Raw genomic sequence first — 19,567 nt, 5'->3', positions numbered from 1 at the left:
GCCATTCTCGTCTTTTTTAATTTATTATTTCTTAACACCTTTGGAATATATGCACGGAATTAACAATAACATTGGCGACAAAAGGGACGATTGAGAAATACCAGAGTTATTCAGCCATGTTGGCATTGTCAAGTTTATACCGTTCCGAACGAAACTTTGTATCTCATACTCAGGAATTACTCGATATAGACTTTATCACGATTGTATGATGATTGTAAACTCGTTGTACTTGGTGGAATGCTTCTCTGGCGTACGCCGAAATTTTTCAAAAACCGTTGATGAACAAGACATTTGATAGAATATGTATCTTCCACCAATTTCCTATATTGGCTTCGTACGTTTGGTACTTGTTTAATGTTGTTTAATCCTTACTATATTTTCTAGGACGTCGCCCTCTTATGTGCTAGATCGATTAAACAGACATTTAATTATGTGGTCACATATCGTTTGTTATATTTTGCACAACAATCTACGACCTTATAGTCCCTACTTTATTATTTTGTCCTTCACTTGATCATTTTTGGTGATGGACTTTTTTGTAGTTGCTTAAACAGCTTGGGGTGACTTTTTTCAGCGTAGTTACATTATTACGATGTTTTATAAGCATTCTAAGTACTTTTCAACTTCTAAGAAAGACTTTTCTGTCTTTCCATAAAATATTTTCCTTTTGGCAATCTCTTTCTGATTGATACCACACTTTAGTTTCCTGTTTTTAAACTCTTGCGAGAAGTGCATAAGATGTTGTTTTAATTACTTCTGTTTTTGTGGTCATTTCAATGTGTTGTTACGCGACAAATCGAGCGTACTTTCAATTTATCTTCTCTTTTAATCACCTACCAAAGTGCATAACGCCTTTCGGGCTTGCACCTGTCAAAACTACCTCTTTCCATCTTTTTCTTATCCATAGATCTGTGACCTCTTACTAGGCGCAGTTATCCCATTCTTCTTCATAAATTTAATTAATTTCTTTAATTTCAGTGACTGGATTATATATCCATCACTATAAATAGGCATCCATAAGACCTCTCTTTCAATAAAAATCCTTATCTATTATCTTACTCATATTTCAATACTTTGACCTATTAGTTTATATATTATTCAGCTCTATTATCATTCTGATTGATCCCTTGGTTATATATTATCATTGTATCTTTTATTTTATAAGCATATAAGGCTATACTTATTCTCATTTATTTTCAGTTCAGCTTCTGATTAAACTAGCTGTGGTGCTCACTTAACTCGCAACTCTAAAGACCTTTCTTTACTAAACCTCTATTTTATTTAAAGAATCTCTTTTATCTCTATTATCCTACTCGCATTCACTTCTAAAAGTGTCTTAAAAACAATATCTTGTGATATTTTCATTTTTTACTTATTCATGGACACATTTAGTTCAATACGGATTCATTTCATTACCTACTGATTTTGCTCGCGGTGTACGTAGTTTTTAACGTAATCTGAAAGTATTTCAATCTGCCTTCTATTCTGGTTTTTGTGCAAAGGGTCATTACTTACCTATTGTTACCTATTGTTTGGTTTTTTTTTTGACATGTCGGTACTTTTTTCTCAGTCATTGATCAATTTTTCTTTTACTTGGCACAAACACGGGCGAGACACTGCAAAAAATTTTATATCACTAGCAACCTACTAAGAAGTTTTAAATAAATTGTCAGAAATTTTTGGTTTCCTGTCCATCGTTACTGCAACTATTGTATCAAAACATGATCCGAAGATCTTTTTGTTTGGTTAAAATATTTTCGGAAATGGTTACAAAGAGTCCTGTTATTATTCATGCTTTAGAAGTTATTACCTTCTTACGCGCGGTCATTCAATAAATACACTCTAAGATAATGTTTGGCGTATAAATAATCGCCTTGTTCTTTTGATGATTTCTTATTAGAGCTTATATTGTACGTCACTACAATATACTTATGAGCGAATTCGTAACAAATCGCTACAATTTAGCCATTTATTACCACTAGTTGACATATAAACAAACTATCGTCCTTTCTACTCTTTTTTTAATAGATTTTACGCTCAAAGATAATTATTCTAGACCTAAAAAATATTTTCCCAAGTCTTTGAAATTTTTTTCAATTTCTGAGAAATATTTTTCTGTTTTTGTTTATGTGTCCTTTTTTATTTATTTTATAGCGTATTTCGTTGATTACTGTGTCAGTTCATGTTCTGCCTATCTGGTATGTATTTGACAGAGTCTTTGGAAAAGGACAGAAGTATTTAAATCTGCCAAAATTTGCTGCTTTGTTAAAAATTCCAGCAACTACTGACTATTCGTGTTTTTAGTAAATTTATTGCTCACTTTGTGTCATTGCTGAGTCATTTCCATATTTTAATTAAAGCTGCCCTACCAAGTACTACCACCGTCACAGATATTCCCCTATCACTTGATGTCATTAATCAAATATTTGTACGCGATTTTTAATTATTAATATAACAATTTTAGACTTACTTCATAAACAATAACTGTTTGGTGTTCATATTTTGTTTCAACACGAGCTAGTCGATTATAAAACTGTTACACGTACTACTTGTTTAAGCATATGGTATAATTAATAGGTATTCTGGATCATCGACATTTTTGCTAATTTCTGTGGTTTTCTGATCAATAATTGTTTTCTGTTCGTAATGTTTGGTAGATAGATACTCTGTATAAAGCTAGGACTATTATAGAAAGGCTTATTACTGTGTCCGTCAAACGTTTAGCGTCGTTGACCCAAGTATTTTGGGGCTTTTATGTCTGACTGTGTCGTGTCTTACCTCCTTTATGGTAGAGACTTTTTTAACAATTTAATTAGACAGCTCAGGCTATAGGCATTTTATTAAAACTATTCCTACCTCTTTAAAAATGTTTTTCGACTTCTGAAAAATATTTTTTCCCTTTAAGTAAATTATATTTTTATGAACGTATCCTTTGGCTGGTGACGATTAGTTGGTGTTTTGTTCTCATACTTGCTCCATGAACCTACAATTTTTTGCTAAATCTGTCTAAGTTGCGTCAGTCCATTAGAAGTGTCGGGGAAATTATTATTTGGTTATATTGTCGGGTTTTTTATGTATTTAAAAAAATTGTCAAGGTAAATACGGTGTCAATTCCGTTGCTGTTTACCCCATATGCAACGATGAGATTTCCTTTATCATGTTAAAACTATTCCCATTATTTATCAGTACTGGTTGTTGGCATAAAATTACCTACCATACCGATTGGTGATACTTTTAATAACTTCCTCCATACTCGCTTGTATTTAAGCGCGTCTTCCCATTTTCCATCCAAAAAAATATGGAAGTACCAATTATAATATATTTTATACACTGCATTACTTGATTCTTGGTAATTTATTCCATAAACTTATTAGTTATTTCGTCAAAACTGATTATATCATTTTTGTACGTTTTTTGGCTATTTTCGGGTAAAAATGTCAAATTTCATTCGGGTAATAACTCTGTTTGTGGAAGCAAGTATTCTTCTGTCTGTTCTGTCCGCCTTTTTGCTCTTGACATTCGTCGATTGTATATTAATGAGATATCAAAACAAGCGAACTATTTTACAAAATTTGATAAATATCCCCAAAATAGGGTCATCCACTCGGTATCAAGCAGATAATTCGCTCCTAATAGTGAAAGATACAATCTCATCCTTCACCCCAATGTTTACCATGCGGATAATTTAACGCTCATCAACTAGAAGTTGTTTATTATTTCCTATAATCTTATATAGAAAAAACCGTCGATGCTCTCAAAGATTAGTGTCGAATATATTTCGAACCGGATTCTTACATGTTGGTAACCGTATATCTAAAAGATGAGTCTAACATTATACTCTATTCATCTGACTTCAGACTCATAAAAATTATAAAACCGAATAAACAAGTTTGCCCTAGAAATGTAACGTTAGAAAGCCTCGAAGGCATTCATTATAACTTTATGTAATTCGGACTTTCATTCAGGGTGCTATGTATGTCAAGGCTTGGCCTTCAGAGGGAAGAATAGTGTAGTGCGCGTAATGTAGGGTACTAAAAGATAAATAAGTCAATGGGATCATCGTTCTTTGGAACAAGAATAGAACCATTAAAAAGAGCTCGTTGTTTTAAGTAGAGTATCGTTCTTGCATGTATTGTTCCCACATTTGTCTGGTGTTGCTATACATGAAAGAAGAATCTCGTACTGGTTCCTTCTCATAGGTCCTGCCACTCTCATGGACAGACGAACCGCCTTTGTCTTTCACACTACATTACTACGTTTATCTTGTCAATTACCTTGCAAAGAGCCGTGGCTCTTGTTAATGATAAGAAAGGAAGAAAAAAAAAGTCTTTCGTGTTGATATTTTATTGTGTCACAATTAGGATCAATGAAACACTACGATCTTGAATTAAAGCCAAGTAGCAAAAATGAATTTCTTTATTATTTTGAATATGATTGCAATGAATTTAGTCGCTGTCTTTATAACATACGTGATTTAATTCTCCAGTTTTGTCTAAGAAAGAGGAGTGAAGCTGAAGATCTTGTAATTCCTTTGTTAAGGCTTTATTCTGCTTAATCACACTAATAAATTTTTGGAATTTTTCCCAGCTCCATCGCTCAAAGGCTGCAACGGAGTAAGGAATTACAATGGCAAGAGCGCCGTACTTAATGTCCTTCAGTAAGACATTGAGTCTTTTACCGGCAGCTTTTAAAAGTCTGGTCTGGTATTTACTGTATTGACCGTCTATTGAAAGAAAGTTAAATCTTTAAAGTATGCAGTAGGCCATTTATGTTCTACCTTTGATTGCTTGCATGTGCTTCTTATGTAATCCTTTGCCTTGTAATTTGGATTCTTCCAAGAAACAGAAAAAGTGATAGCATCTGACGTATTGGATGCACTTTCCCAAAACATCGTAAGTCTGACCAGCATTGAAATAAAAGAAGATATCTTTCAGAAAGTTATCAATGTCTTCTTGCTCGGTAGTGGCAGTCATAGTGGGCATTTTTAAGACTCTGATTGCCTTGAGTCGCAGTGGAGCACTTAGAATCGACATGTTTTGTCGAATTGCGACTGTTGGTGTGATGATAGCCTCCGCCTCCTTGGAAGAGGTGGTAGGAACCTCTACTGGTTCGACCACACTGGTTGTATTGGATTCTTCAGTGTCATTTCGACACGAGGCCTCGTCATCAATGTATGCGTTCGAGGCATACGATTTGCTTTTCTTGCCAGAAGAGCTACCCTCATGGTTTTCTTTTGCCATTCTTTTTCGTGGCACAGCCATTGGTCTCTCCTCAATGCGCGAGGCCGTAGATTGTTCTGATTATGTACATCTTAATATATATACATTTTTAAAATAAAAAAAGAGCTCACCTTCTTCGGATGGCAATTGAATGTTTGACATTCTCAAACATTGACTAATTAAAAGGCCATGGTTCTCTGGATCTAACAAAAATAATTGGTTATCTGTTACAAGATGATTAGTTTACCTTGTACTTACATTCGCTTTTAATACTAACATACACGTTATTTAATTCGGTTATTTATGATTTTTTTGTGTTTGTTGTCGAACAATAAAGTGAGTGAGAGATAAAAAAATTTGACGTCCATCACCACCTTTCAATATGCATTTTGGATTCAATCGCGTACCTGTCGGAAAGCGAATTTTTGGTGCAAAATTCGAATTATTCTATTTTTCCTTTTCCGTTCTTCTTTTAATAGTAGCCGAGAGCTATACTAAATACTATCGCTACTTTACTATCGGAAAAAGCTGTTTTATGTCTATTCCACGATCATTGTATACGCACAAAATGGTAAGAAAAAAACCGATAAGCATTCATTGCTTTACGTTTCAAAAGACGGGTAAGATGTCTAAATTAGAAGCATTTCGTTGTCATCTTAAAGCCTTATATTGGATCTATCATGCTACGTAAACACGTGACACACTATTATAAATAGCATCACTTTATGTTAATAAATCATCAGCCATTTTTATGTCTTATAAAATAATAAGTACACTCCGCTAGTTTTACAGATCGAAGTCGGGTGTTACAAAATTACTGTCTGCTCTTTTTGTTTCTTTCAAACGACGGGCTTTCCCTATACTCCCCCGCTTTAATATTTTAGCACTAATAAGGTTTGATAGCTATCAGTAAAACGTTTTTATAACCAAATATTTAAACTATTTGCTTATGTTTCAAATCAATGTTACAATCGTTCGTCTGTCAGAAATCTGTAGCAAAACGTTTTTTGTGGTATAAAACTTAAATTAAAAAAGAGCAAAAAGTTTATCAGGTTCAAGCTTAGGGACACGTTATATTAATTGTTTTCCATGAGAAATGATTCGTATCGCATTATTTGGTATATAAGACATGGTATCGAAATACTAGAAGACTTCCAAAACTGTTAATTCATCAAAATTAAACGGACTTAAAAATTTTTTTTACGATGTGTAACCAAAAATTAGCCTTAATTTTAAGACATTATCTACTGCTTAAATGGAGAAAAGTTAATTGACACCCCCCACCCCCCTTAATTAACTTGAAAATTAACTTCAAACAAAAATTAACTCAAAAAAAAAATCTCTTTTACATTTTCTTTTTAAACTTTGCATGCAATAGGCTTTAAGGATTATGAAAGTAAAATAAATGTATTGCGAAGAGTTTGTTTATAAAAAAATAATTTTATTGTGCTCTTTTACGCTTATTTGAAACGACTTTTTTTACCCTTTTCAGAAGAAGTAGGAGATGGTTCCTAAAAAATGAAAAAAAAAGGCATTTTTTAGTAAATACAAGACCTAAAATATATCACAATTGATATTACCTTGGCCACTGATGTTTTGATGTAATCAAACATCGTCATCATCTATGTTTGATTCGGTTAGCTCAAATTTTAAATTCATGAAAGTATAGTTAAATATTACCGCCTCCTTCAACTCGCTGAACTCCTTCTTGACATCGTTCAGCTCATTCTTCATGTCATTTTTGACCGCCTCCAGTCGAACGTTAACATCTTCCAAGGCATTGTCAACACCCCCAAGACGGTTGTCAATCATCTCCAGATTGCCATCGTTCATACTGTTCAGACTGGAGGAGAAAGGGGCAGGGCTCTTCTGCTGCCCAAGAGACGAAGCAATGGCACTTGCCAGGACACCAAAATGACTATTAAAGTCCTCCATATATTGGTGTGCCCCCCTGGACTTTCTTGGCATTGGGACAGTTCTTGCAACAGAACGAGGAGATGGTGCATCTTGATCGCACGCCTTGGCGCTCTCCTCAGCCAATTCGTCAATTGATCGAAAGCCATTTGCACCAAGGACAGCTTCCACAGGATTCGCATTGTTTTCTACTGGACTTTCATCAGCTCCACATTCCAATTGGGAAGTCTTGATGGTTATGAGCTCCTCAATTTCCCTTGCGATTCTGACGGTTTCGGTCAAGGCGGGGCTTCCTAACAGGGAATTGTTTTTATATGTCATTGTTAATAAGGTTTTATTACGTATGCATCAGATTATATGTCAATTTACCCGTGGGTCCCTTCATTGCTTTCAAAGACTTGTATACGGTCCTCAAAGACGTAACCGTACGCTCACAAGCGGTCTTGACGCCTTTCTTTCCAGTACTTAATCTGATGGCCTCATTCTCTTCGGCGACCTGCTTCTTTTTTCCTGCCATGTACATTTGGCACACTTCGTTCCATTCATCAGCTCCAGATGGTAGAACATTCTTTACTATTTTGAGCAAGTAAAGCTTGTCATTTTCAGTGAATCTTACGGCTCCTGGAACGTTTCCCATTTTTGTTTGAATAAATTGTTTTGACAGAAAAAAAGAAAATAATTTCATAAACAGGTAACTCAGTTTTTACAGCTCGTCGTTAAGCGAATCTCATAATGCATGTGTTAGACTTCTTTTTTCAGACTTCTTTTAACCTATCATCAAGTTGTGACTATATGTGTTGGAAATCTATTGGGACGGGGTCTGTTGTAACTGAATACAATCCTCCACCCCCCCTACCCCTTCTTTCCATATAAATTTTTTTTCACGCTTTTATTATATATTTGAAATGCCTCCAGTAACCAAACGTACATTATTACTGTATACACATATTGCTATTCTTTCTGCTGCTGCTTTTCAGTATATGAATTTACTCGAATCTGGCCGTCGTATTAATAAACAGTTCTACACAACATCCAAAAGTTTACATGAACCTTCCGAATCAGCCGCTAGAAAATTGATTATGGCTCGTCAAGATGATGCTTACATGTGTCATCTTGGTTTAACCACCGCATCATTTGATGAATTATACGAAGAATTCCTCATCGAATATCCTAATGTTTGCAAGACCGGACGTAAAAGAGTTTTTGACCCCGAGATGATCCTTGCTCTAGTTCTTATGTGGTTACACAGTACAATGAAGCAAGAAACACTTTGCATGATTTTTGGTGCGCCTGCTGCTACAATTAGCAGATCCAAAAATATGGGTATTGAAACTCTTTTGAAGGTATTCAATAAGAACAAAGAAGACCCCCGTTGGAAAATCTCTTGGCCTACTGAGGATGAAATGAAGGTTTTCAATGAAATGGTGTATTCAAACACAACCAACGACTTTGAAAAAGAAGTATTAAGAGGGGTCTTTGGTTTTGTTGACGGACTTAACCTGAGAATACAGCATCCTGCTGACCCTTTGGAGCAAAATGCTTACTATAATGGATGGAAAGGAGACTGCTACGCCTCGCAGGTTTTAGGGCCCTCGCAAGCACATCAAACTATTTTTTAAAGATCCCGATTAAGGACATTAAATTTTTTTTTTTTTTTTTTTTTTTTTGTGAAAGGTTACTTCAGACTTCCAAAAGAAATCTTTTTCTGAAATCCATGACGTTGCTTTTTAAATGACCCAATTTGAATGATTAATAATAAAGTTTTTGCAGATTACTAAAATATCTGTTCCTTTATTTTAAAGACCACAACGGCGAACTATTTATGTAAAAACCAAAACTTGTGTCGGGATACCAAAGTTTTGGTCGCATAACACAAATTTGTCAAGAAATACACAAATCTTTTTTTTCCGGCTTTTTTTTTTTACCGTCCTCTTTTTTTTTTTTTTTTTTTTTTTTTTTTTTTTTTTTTTTTACATGTTGCGAATTCCAGACTCCAAAAACTGAAAATAATGATCTCTGTCTAAATTTTTTTTTATTCTATTTACTAGTAATCAGTTGTTTGGCCACAAAGTTTTCGGTCAAGCTTTTTATGAAATTGTGCTTTTGGCCACACGACTTTGAATTTACTTTTTGTAGCCGAGTACTGCACAAGGCCAACACATTCAACAAAGTCGGTTACATCACACACAGCAATCTTGCGGTAGGCTTTATCTTTTGTGTTTTCAACCACAACAGGAACACCATGACTGTCAAGACTGTGTTGCTCCATCACCTCAATCACTGCCAAGAAGGCAACCTCATTTTCCTGCTTATGCTGAATAAAGCACTGCACCTTTCCAACAAACCAAGCATTTCGGGTCGAGCTAAGGACATTGTTTTAATATCTCTTTTTTGTCTCTCTCTCTCTCTCTCTCTCTCTCTCTTTTTTTTTTTTTTTTTTTTTTTACCTTCTATTGGTACTGACATCAAACAGTACGATGTGGCCGGCCCTTGTATGCAAATTCTTGGCCTTTCGATCGAATTCTGAAGAGAATTGCTTAGAGTCCTTCCATGCTCTTGCTGCAATGACTACGTCCATACTTCCAAGCTCTCCTGCTTCGTAACCTGCTGTACGCATGTAGTAATGTTGCAAGGCCCTGACAACTTTGCTCTTTATCAAGCCACAGCATACCAGTTCCGCACAAGTGTCATCCAACAGGGTATCATCCATAAAAGGAGCCAGTAGTTGAGGGGAATCAGGCAAGCCTGATGGGTGATCCAAATACGAGGATGGGCTCCAACCAGAACCAGAAACCAAGCCAGACGTGAGACCTCGGATATGACGTGAGTTGTAGCCTGCTTGACTTCTGATGGTGTTGGAAGCATTGGCATTAATACGGCTTTTGGACTTGATAAGATTGCTGTATTTTTTTATTGTACGTTCCAAATTGCGACAAGAGTAGGCTTTCAGAGGTCCTGCATTTTTGACAATGTACTCCAGATGACACAAATAATGATTGTTGACAATGAAAACACGAACGTTTAATCTCTCCGCTTAGATCTCGTCTCTCAAAAATGTATGCCATTTGTCAAATCTTATCATAAAGATGGTTAGGTAAATAAGAAAGTTAATTTTTCCAATGCAAAACCTCATCTATTTTTCATATATGACTACAGTACCTGTTATTCATGTCCCTAGTGTCAGCATCGGATATAGACCATTGGATGGCTATGGAGCAACCATACACTAGATTCATCGATGCTTCTCTTGCTTCTTCGGATCGTATATGCTGAATGACCAATGTTGGAATAATATACAACAGGAAATCATGCCAATCTACAGCACGGTTGTGTCCCTTTGTGCGTTCCCAATTTCCTTCAAATGACTGGGGTATGTTCGTTCTGGATGCGTTAACAAAGCCATCAATTACTTCGAAAAAGCGGCTGTTCTGTGTCTGTAATCTACTTAAGACGAAAGAGTAGCCTTTATTACCCGGCGCTTTGTAACGTACGTTATCCGCAGGAGAGACCAAAGCATATACCAACTTTCCAATGTTTTGTAACAACTGCATTTCGTCGCAAAGGAAAAAAGAAGATCCGTTGAATGTTGGTAAGCGACTGATCTGTTCGGGAACACCATACATTCCGTTTTCCTTCATCAAAAAAATTATTCGTAAGTATACATTGTATCCATTAATACGTCAAATATACTAACCGCTATTTGACTGCGTGATACCAACTCCTTCTTGGTTCTCATAGTTCCTTTTTTCTTAAAATACATGCCGTGTGAAGTTCCAATTGGTCTTTCACCAGTGACTTTACACATTCTGCATCCACTAGTCGATTGGTGTCCTTGATGGTTCATTAAAGAGGCAATACCGGGAATATCACCTGTGATTCCAAGAATAAACACTCTTCCTGCGTAGACATCGCGACCATTCTTAACAACTGTCATGCCTTTCGTACTCAAGACTCCTAGAGTGCATCTGCTTTTAGGTGGTACCTAAAAAAAATTTAAGCAGAGACAAATATTTAGATGGGTAAAACACATTTTCCTTATAATTAATATCCCATCTGAAAGGTTAGGATTGTTTTTTATGTTGATTAAAATGAGAATCTACATATATTAATTTAAAAAACATAACAGATTCTGGATTCAACATTTTTTTTTTAGGTGGGGGCGGGGAGAAAATGTCACAACCTGTACAAAAAGGTTTTTGAGCCAATAATAACCTGCCGCTAATATCATTAGCCGTGGTAGGATTTTGAAATAACCCACTGTTTGTGCTCACGGATTTAAAAAACCGCGCACAGACTATATAATCGTTAGCAATGGCTTGAAATAACTTCAACCTTTTTTGTGTACTTAGTAGAACTACTCGAATTTTAAAATATACATTAAAACAAATATTCTTAAGATGCGTGACCCTTTTTAAAAATAATTTATCTATTGAAAGGTTCGAAATATTGATCTGAAGTTGTTAAGAGACGGCCTATGAAATCACAGCCGGAGGCTCAATGTCATCAACCCTGAAAAAGGGTAAAAAAGTTTAAACCTTTTTTATGTACTAAGTAGAACCACTTGTAATTTTGAATATATATTATAAAGTATATTCTTAAGATGCGTGACCCTTTTTAAAATTAATTTATCAATTGAAAGGCTTGAAATATTGATGTGAAGTTGTTTTAGAGACGGCCTATGAAATCACAGCCGGAGGCTAAATGTCACCAACCCTGAAAAAGGGTAAAAAAGTTTAAACCTTTTTTATGTGCTAGATAGAACCACTTGTAATTTTGAATATATATTATAAAGTATATTCTTAAGATGCCTGACCCTTTTTAAAATTAATATATCTATTGAAAGGCTTGAAATATTGATTTGAAGTTGCTCAAAGCCGGCCTATGAAATCGCAGCCGGAGGCTCAATATTACTTACACTGAAAAGAAGATAAAAAAGTTTAAACCTTTTTTATGTACTAAGTAGAATCACTTGTAATTTCGAATATATTTTATAAAGTATATTCTTAAGACGCGTGACCCTTTTTAAAATTAATTTATGTATTGAAAGGCTTGAAATATTGATCTGAAGCTGTTTAGAGCCGGCCTATGAAATCGCAGCCGGAGACCCAATATTACTTCCACTGAAAAATTTTCTTAAAAAAAAAAAAAATCCCCCCACATAAAAAAAATCTGGCTATGAATAAATTTCCTTTTATATTGCTTGTACCAGTCGGAGATGAATGCTCAAAAATGTCACAAAACACGTTAGGAACTACTGAAAAGCAGATGCACTCTACTTCTTCAATGAATGGCTTTAAGAACGACATCAAATCGTATGTCTTTTCAGGGCCACCCGGTATAACACCTAAAGGCATCATCATGTTTTCTTCAAATCTATAAAACGGTAAGAAAGGAAGAAAACAACTTTCACAGAAAAAAGTTGGGGATCTATATCACCTAACAGATGGGTCGAGGTTCATAATGATAGAGTGAATCATGGTTTGGCTATGACCGGGTTTGTGCTTATTTTGGAAGCCATCAACATACATTACAAGGCAGATATCTTTTTCACCAATAACCCCTTTACGATGCAAACGCTTGAAGTCTTGACCCGAAAAAATATCAACAAGTTGATTATCGTCGAGATTAAACGTAGGCTTGTAGTCAAAAAGCTCCCTGTTGTCATCATCCAATAGCATCTGTGTCAATGCTTCACCGATGGACACGCATGGCATAATTTCACGAGAAACTTTGCTATTGTCTTTGAATCTTTTCTCTTTACATTTGGGATTAGGGCAATCTACAGCTTGATCATCATCCATGAAAAAGTAACAGCTATTAACGCAGACATCATATTCTTTACAGATACCTCTAGTCTTAACCACTGTATTTTTTATCTGATCAGGAGAACGAAGCTTTGTCCCACCTAAGCCTAATTTGAGAGATAAAAACATGAGAAATGGAAGTCGTTGTTGCTTTTTGTTTTACCTTGGATGCAAGCTTCTGGTGCTATACAATCAAGCAAGTTTTTGTTGATAAATGAAATAAGATGGCGTTGTACTTCCCTCGATACACCTTTCTGATCAGTTAATTGCAAGAATCCAACTTCAAATGCCCTCAATTTATTATGATGGCCGTGGTTGCTATCAAAATACTCATATAAAATTGCGTCAGGAAACTCTTCCTGCACAACTGATTCATATGTATTGCAAAAGTAAGTCAAATGCACGTTATTTAAAAATTCTTTCGCCCATACCTTCGTCGACATCATCATCATTTCCAGGAGTATCTGCACTGTCAGTCATATCGATATCTTCCGAGGAGAATCCGTCAATTGGAGTTACATGGGAGGATTCGATGCTCGTATCAACTTCATCGGCTAAAGAAATACACCTCTTCTTTTGTACGTGTACGTACATGCTTTTAGCATTAGGGGCTGAATATTGGCATACGTTACAGACGTTGTAAGGATTAATTGTGTTATCGTTATTCTTAAGGAAAAAGTTAAGTAAAAATATAAAGAACTGAGAAATTAGATTTATGCTATATCCAACAGATTTTATAGCCTCCTTTGTAGTGTACACTAAAAAACGTCATCTACGTACTAGTGATAATGCTAGCTCTTGTCGACAGTAAATTGGTTATGAAAATCACCCAAGAACGTGCAGTTGATAAGTAAGTAATACGTGAATTTACACGCATATATTTAGGGACCATGTATATTTCTTGTGTATGGACACTTTTTGGGAATTACTGTCATTTTTAATGACATTGTTTATTACATCATTGTTTAAATAATAAAGGAGTTTAAATTTTAACATATATTAGACAGTCAACATAAGATAGTCTTGTTCCTTTCTTCATTATTTAACTCTTATCAATATGCCAAACTACAGCGTAAACTCTTTTGGTGAATCCGCACAACGTTTAGAAATCGCATGGAACGAAACACTCGCTTCCGTCAAACGCATGGAAAGAAAACTGGATATTCTCCTTCAAGAGCGTGATGATGATCGCGAAAGAAACAGAAGAGGTATATACATTTATAAGTGATAGACTATGGTCGGTTACAACTCATACTAACGTCTTTAATCATCATAAATACACTTACAGCCGAACCTGCGGTGCCAGCTGTCTATCAAAGTAGAGACAATGAGTTTGATAGCCTTTTGTCTTCACACGAACGAGACATTCAAAAGCCATCGGCTAAAGGCAGCATAAACCGAAAGTCAGCTTACATTGAATACTTTCTACAGAAAGTGAAACCGGATTTGAAGATCCAGCTGAGCGACAGTCTTCTTGTGAGAGGTCAGAAAACGTTGAACATGCAAACCTTCGTTTCGCAGCTGAATTCATACAGCAAGACAAGTGTCATGCAGCTTAAAAGTAAGCTTGATGCTTTGAACCTTTATGGTGAAAAACTTAGGTGGAAAGTTATTCCTTCTCACCTTAAGTCTGAAGCTGTCAATCATTTGGAATTGATGGCTAAAAGGTCCAATCTTCCTTTAGATAAATGTACAGAAAACTGGGCAGCAAAAACATTGATTTCGACTAGTTACCACAACTATATCAGAGCATTTATGGTATGTTATTTAGCTTTTGGTTTGGCTTAATTTTTATTTTATTTTTAATTGACAATCATTGTAGCCCGACGTTTCTGACGATGGAGAGCTGGTTTCAGCTGTTGCAGTTCCCACTGCCATCCAAGAAGACATCGGTTCTGGTTCTGTGGATAATCAGATGTCTGATTACGGTGAGCTGGAGGAGATTGAGCTGGAAGATGAAGTCATCCCTCCTGCTCCTAGAAAGCGTGCTGCCCAGGCAAACGGAAGAGGGAAAAAGCTGCAAGGGGCTCGAAGAGAACAAAAAAGTATGCGAGAATAAATGCCGTTCAAAACTGTTGTCATTTGCTGATACGTTATTTTTGTAGAGCTTAATTACATTTACCTCTTCTTTCTGCTCTTTTACTTTTTTATGTGCCTTCTTCCTTCCTTCCTTTTTTTTTTTTTTTTTTTTTATAAATAAATGTTATGAAATCTACTAAAATGACACTAAATTTCATTAGACCAATAATTTTGTAAAAAATCACACTAATTTACGCTAGGCTATTTTTTTTAAACTAAAGGTGCGCGATCCGTCGTTTTACTATTATTTCTCTTTCTTTTACATACTTTTGAAAAAGACTTTAATCAATCGGTAAGTCCTGCTTTTTTTTTTTGATGTAGATACTAATGTCGGTACTTATTTTACAGGCTTTCTATACTATTGAGTTCGCTCATTCCCTACCTGTATACCCTTTTATTTTATGTAAGAATCTTTTATGTTGATTTAAGAGGCTAATATTCACTTTTTATGTTCTTTTTATACTACATTATCTTGAATATTGGGATCATTAAAGTATTACTTATTGTAGATATGTAAAAACTGACATAAAGGCATATCATACGCTCGAATCCTAAGGTACTTTTTGCACCTAACATATATCATGCTACCTATACCGTATAACTAACCTCCCTTACTAGTTTAAAATAATTTTGAAAAGACACATTCAAATATATCTATATTTAAGGTATGATTACGTAGAGGTCGTATAACTAACATTATTCACTAGCTTAATAACACTTTAATTGACCCATTTAAATATATTATACTCTATATCCACATCCATTTGCATCCTTTAAATAAAACGTTTCTTAAAATATAAATTATACCTATGAAATGAGAAAACACGATATTACAATTGAATGATATATTTCGTATGACCAAAATGTTTTTTATTTATAACCAAAATATATGACTTTTTAATAAAATTTTGATATGTCAACACAACATATTTGCATATCGTTACAGAAATATTTATCATGCAACATAAATACTTGTCCTATGACACAAACTATGGTCATGAAACGCAACTTATTCTGATCGATTCTGGTTCTGTGATCAAAGCTTATGTTAAAACCCCAAAATTTTGTCAGATAACACCAAAATATTTTTCATTTTTTGTGTAATTACACCAAATGTTTGGTATATATAACAAAAAGTGATCAAAATGCTAAAATAATTTTGATCATATTCCTGAGACGCCAAATAATTTGGGTTGAATTTGTGTTCGGGAAACAAAATTTAACCAAAACGTTCGCCGTTGTGCACGTCAAATGTAAAATAAAGTTTTTCGCCTCGAGCAACCACAAAAACGTTTTGTTTGTCTTACCCCAATAAGACCAGTTAATCTTTAATTAATTGAATAACACCGCAAAATTTCTATCGCGGTCAATTTTTGATCAAATAATAACCAGCAGAAATGCGATGAATTTTTGACCGCAATCGCCGCGACGGCGGTCAATTTTTCATCGTGATCGCGGCGATGGCGGTCAATTTTCACACTTTTTGACCGTAATCTTCGCGAATGCGATCAATTTCTTCACTTTTTGACCGTAATCTTCGCGAATGCGATCAATTTCTACACTTTTTGGCCGTATTTATCAAGAATGCGATACTATTATTGGTCGTATTTATCACGAATGCCATCAATTGTTTTACTATTATTGGCCGTATTTCAGCGGTAACCTTAAATTTTCCCTTGCTTATCAAATTTTATACCCTTGTATTATGAACAGTTATGTGTTTATGTTATGAAAAATTTTATTTATTTTTTATTAAATGTTTATAAAATAATAACGGCGAAAGGGATTATGGATTATGAGGTGAAATTACAGGTAAAATGGAAGGGTATTATACAAATAGAAAAGCTACATACCTAAAATTAAAAATATTAGTGGGTGGCTTATGTAGATTACAGTGCTATTGTATTTACCTTATCCTATCGCGTGCTTTGTATTGATACGTAAGAGTATTATACGAATAGAAAAGCTACATATCTAGAGTTAAAATTATTAATGGGTGGCTTACACAGGTCACTGTGAAATTCGAGAGTGATAATAGCGAATTAAGAAAAAATGTAAAATTTAACAAAGTGAAATTATCAAACTGCAAAAATAAACTAAAGCTTTATTAAACAAATAAAAGGGGGTCTTTATATACACATTATTTCAGACATTGATCACAGATGGGCTGATGACGGTTATGGGTAGATTTATCCAGATAATATTCGGATGTAATGATCCCATATAGAAAGACCATAAGGAGATGTCAATAACAATAACAATAACATTCATTCTTAAACTGTGTATGTCTTGTAGCACAACATTCAGGGGAAAATGTAGTTCTTATTAAAGATAGCTGTGGCACCTCAACGTGGCTGATGTAACCTTCATATGTTTTCATATTCATGTTATTATTTAAATGTATGCCTTATACTTGTATGAAGGATGATATGAGATCAAGCCTGTACATAAAGTAAATGATCAGTATTTAATATAAAGTACCAATAAGAATTATATTTAGGATTATCAAATGGAAGATTTAAGAAGTGTAGATAGAGTCATATATTAAGTATATAGCCTCGATCACGACAGTCACAATCATTTAATTATTTACCTTAGCCTAGCCTAGCGAGAGTTTTGTATGCATTATATCTATAGACTACAGTGTTAGAGTATAATACAATCAAATATAATCACTGGCTTACATTACAATTGAATGGCTACAATCAAAAAGAGCAGGTTTAGTTAGTTGCACAGAAGAATATTGAACTTACCTTCACGGATGCGAGAAGTCCACTAACTAGTTTACCTTATGGTTAGAGATGGGATGGGGGCTGGACACCTCTATATTTACAAAAAAAAAATATATATATATTATCATACACATACATCAAAGCTAAATACAAAAAGATATTGTTGGGGAAAGAAAAGAAAAAATTTTATTTTAAGAAAAAATAGGTTTTTTATACAAAATTTTTTTAGTTGACTTTTAAAAAAACGGATCTAAGCATTACGAGACCGTTGACTTTTTCTTCTTTCACCTTCTGCATTTGAATTGGAAAGCTGTCTCTTCGCACCAGACACCTCCTCAGACACCTCCTCAGACACCTCCTCAGACACCTCCTCGGACACCTCCTCGGACACCTCGTCAAGCACATCGTCAAACACATCGTCAGACAAACAGTTGAGAATGTCTCTGTTAGAAGAGACTGACGGAGCATCGTCGTCTGGCATTCTGACCCGCCCAAAAGAACTCAACGTACTCATGCTGACATTGAATGTGGACGTGTTACCCAGAGGCTCTTCGGATAACCCCAAGCTGTCAAAGTTGTTGGACACGCCTGAGGAAACTGGACGTCGTACTGGCTGATCATACAATAAACTTAGTTAGATACCACATTATGAACCATTGTATACAAAAATATTACTTACTTTAACTGGGACAGCAGTTTGAATGGCTGAAATCAGCATACGACGTGCCATCCAGTTCTTGTCAGCACAGTACAGTGGCATCACCGGGGTGTGAGCTTCTGCATCCGAGATCATCTCAGCGGCGAAAGTTGTTGGGAATCCACTTATACCCACACGCTTGTTCCAGAACAGAAAGATGCACTCAAACAAGGCGGTCATCTCCTTACGGACCTTGACATCAAGTGAGCTCCATGTAAAATGTGTCAGCAATTTGTCACCGAGATATGCTACGACAAAATGCTTACACAGGGAATGGACGTTGTTGTATGACTCTTTGGCTCTGGCCGTGATATCCTGATCACTGCAAAGCTCAGACGAAATTGACTTGAGATACGCCTCGGTCATGATCTCAAAGTCTTCGATCTTGTTATCCTTACGCATTTCAATTGATCTAGATCCAAAAATTATCATCATGGCATCAATTTTTTCGACCAGACCATTTTCCTTGTAGTGCGCAATTGCTCGACGGAGTTGATCTTGCAGATGCTCTATAAGTCGCAAAGTAAGAATATTAAAACCAAAATACTGTTACAAGATAAACCGAAAATGTTTGATATTTCATACCTGCTGACTCTACTGCGAGTGGCTTTTGGATGGAGGCCTTGCTGTTGGATCTTTGAAGCTTTTTGAGTTGACTGCAGCACTTACAATGTTCTCCAGATTTCAGGTACATGTGATTGCTCACGGCTACAGGAACATTACGAAATCCACGATTCATATCTGCAGTTAACTGAGCAAACTTAGTCTCCCACTTTGCTTCCATACGATTGATGGCAGTTTCGTAAAGACGGATAAAATCGGCGTTGGATAATGCAATATTGTTGGGGTTCATGTTATAAATTTTAAAAATAATTATTTAGAATAATATCAATGATTTAGTATGAATGTTTAGTATTTATAACATTTTGTCAGTTACTTAGCTTCGATTTGTATGGTTCGCATACACCAATCACAGTATTGTATCATTAATTCTGAACGCCATTTTGGGAAGACAATTTGACAACAGCTCCCGACAGGTTCGTGTATTTGAAAGCCAATTTGCTTGGCAGCTATGACGGCATAAGAGTTTTAAGTGGTTCCGATCTGTGATAGTCTAATTCT

At 35.3% G+C, this 19,567-nt stretch overlaps 5 protein-coding genes across 5 annotated transcripts; 3 read left to right on the top strand and 2 right to left on the bottom strand.

Moving 5' to 3' along the window:
* Nucleotides 1-2,754: 2,754 nt before the first annotated feature.
* EV154DRAFT_487715 (uncharacterized protein) lies at nt 2,755-3,824 on the top strand (the record flags this gene model as incomplete). The annotated part of the gene is made up of 4 exons (XM_051599000.1): nt 2,755-2,788; nt 3,096-3,225; nt 3,375-3,428; nt 3,737-3,824. The coding sequence occupies 4 exons, from the start codon at nt 2,755-2,757 to the stop codon at nt 3,822-3,824; spliced, it is 306 nt and encodes a 101-aa protein (XP_051451209.1).
* A 621-nt stretch (nt 3,825-4,445) lies between these two features.
* EV154DRAFT_570715 (uncharacterized protein) lies at nt 4,446-7,770 on the bottom strand (the record flags this gene model as incomplete). Its single annotated transcript, XM_051606212.1, has 7 exons — nt 4,446-4,723; nt 4,778-5,296; nt 5,351-5,443; nt 6,703-6,730; nt 6,800-6,841; nt 6,900-7,426; nt 7,503-7,770. 7 exons carry the CDS (start codon nt 7,768-7,770, stop codon nt 4,446-4,448), a joined length of 1,755 nt encoding a protein of 584 aa, XP_051451208.1.
* Nucleotides 7,771-9,095: 1,325 nt separating this feature from the next.
* EV154DRAFT_112788 (uncharacterized protein) lies at nt 9,096-9,908 on the top strand. Its single transcript, XM_051593914.1, has one exon. The coding sequence runs from the start codon at nt 9,223-9,225 to the stop codon at nt 9,658-9,660; it is 438 nt and encodes a 145-aa protein (XP_051451207.1). The 5' UTR covers nt 9,096-9,222; the 3' UTR covers nt 9,661-9,908.
* A 6,065-nt stretch (nt 9,909-15,973) lies between these two features.
* On the top strand, nt 15,974-17,587 carry EV154DRAFT_556602 (uncharacterized protein; the record flags this gene model as incomplete). Its single annotated transcript, XM_051605362.1, has 5 exons — nt 15,974-16,082; nt 16,800-16,828; nt 16,889-16,956; nt 16,995-17,070; nt 17,166-17,587. The coding sequence occupies 5 exons, from the start codon at nt 15,974-15,976 to the stop codon at nt 17,241-17,243; spliced, it is 360 nt and encodes a 119-aa protein (XP_051451206.1). The 3' UTR covers nt 17,244-17,587.
* Nucleotides 17,588-17,906: 319 nt separating this feature from the next.
* On the bottom strand, nt 17,907-19,486 carry EV154DRAFT_112669 (uncharacterized protein). Its single transcript, XM_051593913.1, has 3 exons — nt 19,031-19,486; nt 18,428-18,954; nt 17,907-18,361 (listed from the first exon to the last, which is right to left on the bottom strand). The coding sequence occupies exons 1-3, from the start codon at nt 19,296-19,298 to the stop codon at nt 17,999-18,001; spliced, it is 1,158 nt and encodes a 385-aa protein (XP_051451205.1). The 5' UTR covers nt 19,299-19,486; the 3' UTR covers nt 17,907-17,998.
* Between the last annotated feature and the right edge of the window lie 81 nt (nt 19,487-19,567).

The sequence above is a fragment of the Mucor mucedo genome (assembly GCF_025094135.1).
Source record: "Mucor mucedo strain NRRL 3635 chromosome Unknown EV154scaffold_197, whole genome shotgun sequence".
NCBI classification, from domain to species: domain Eukaryota; kingdom Fungi; phylum Mucoromycota; class Mucoromycetes; order Mucorales; family Mucoraceae; genus Mucor; species Mucor mucedo.
This window is presented reverse-complemented; position numbering and strand designations above follow the sequence as displayed.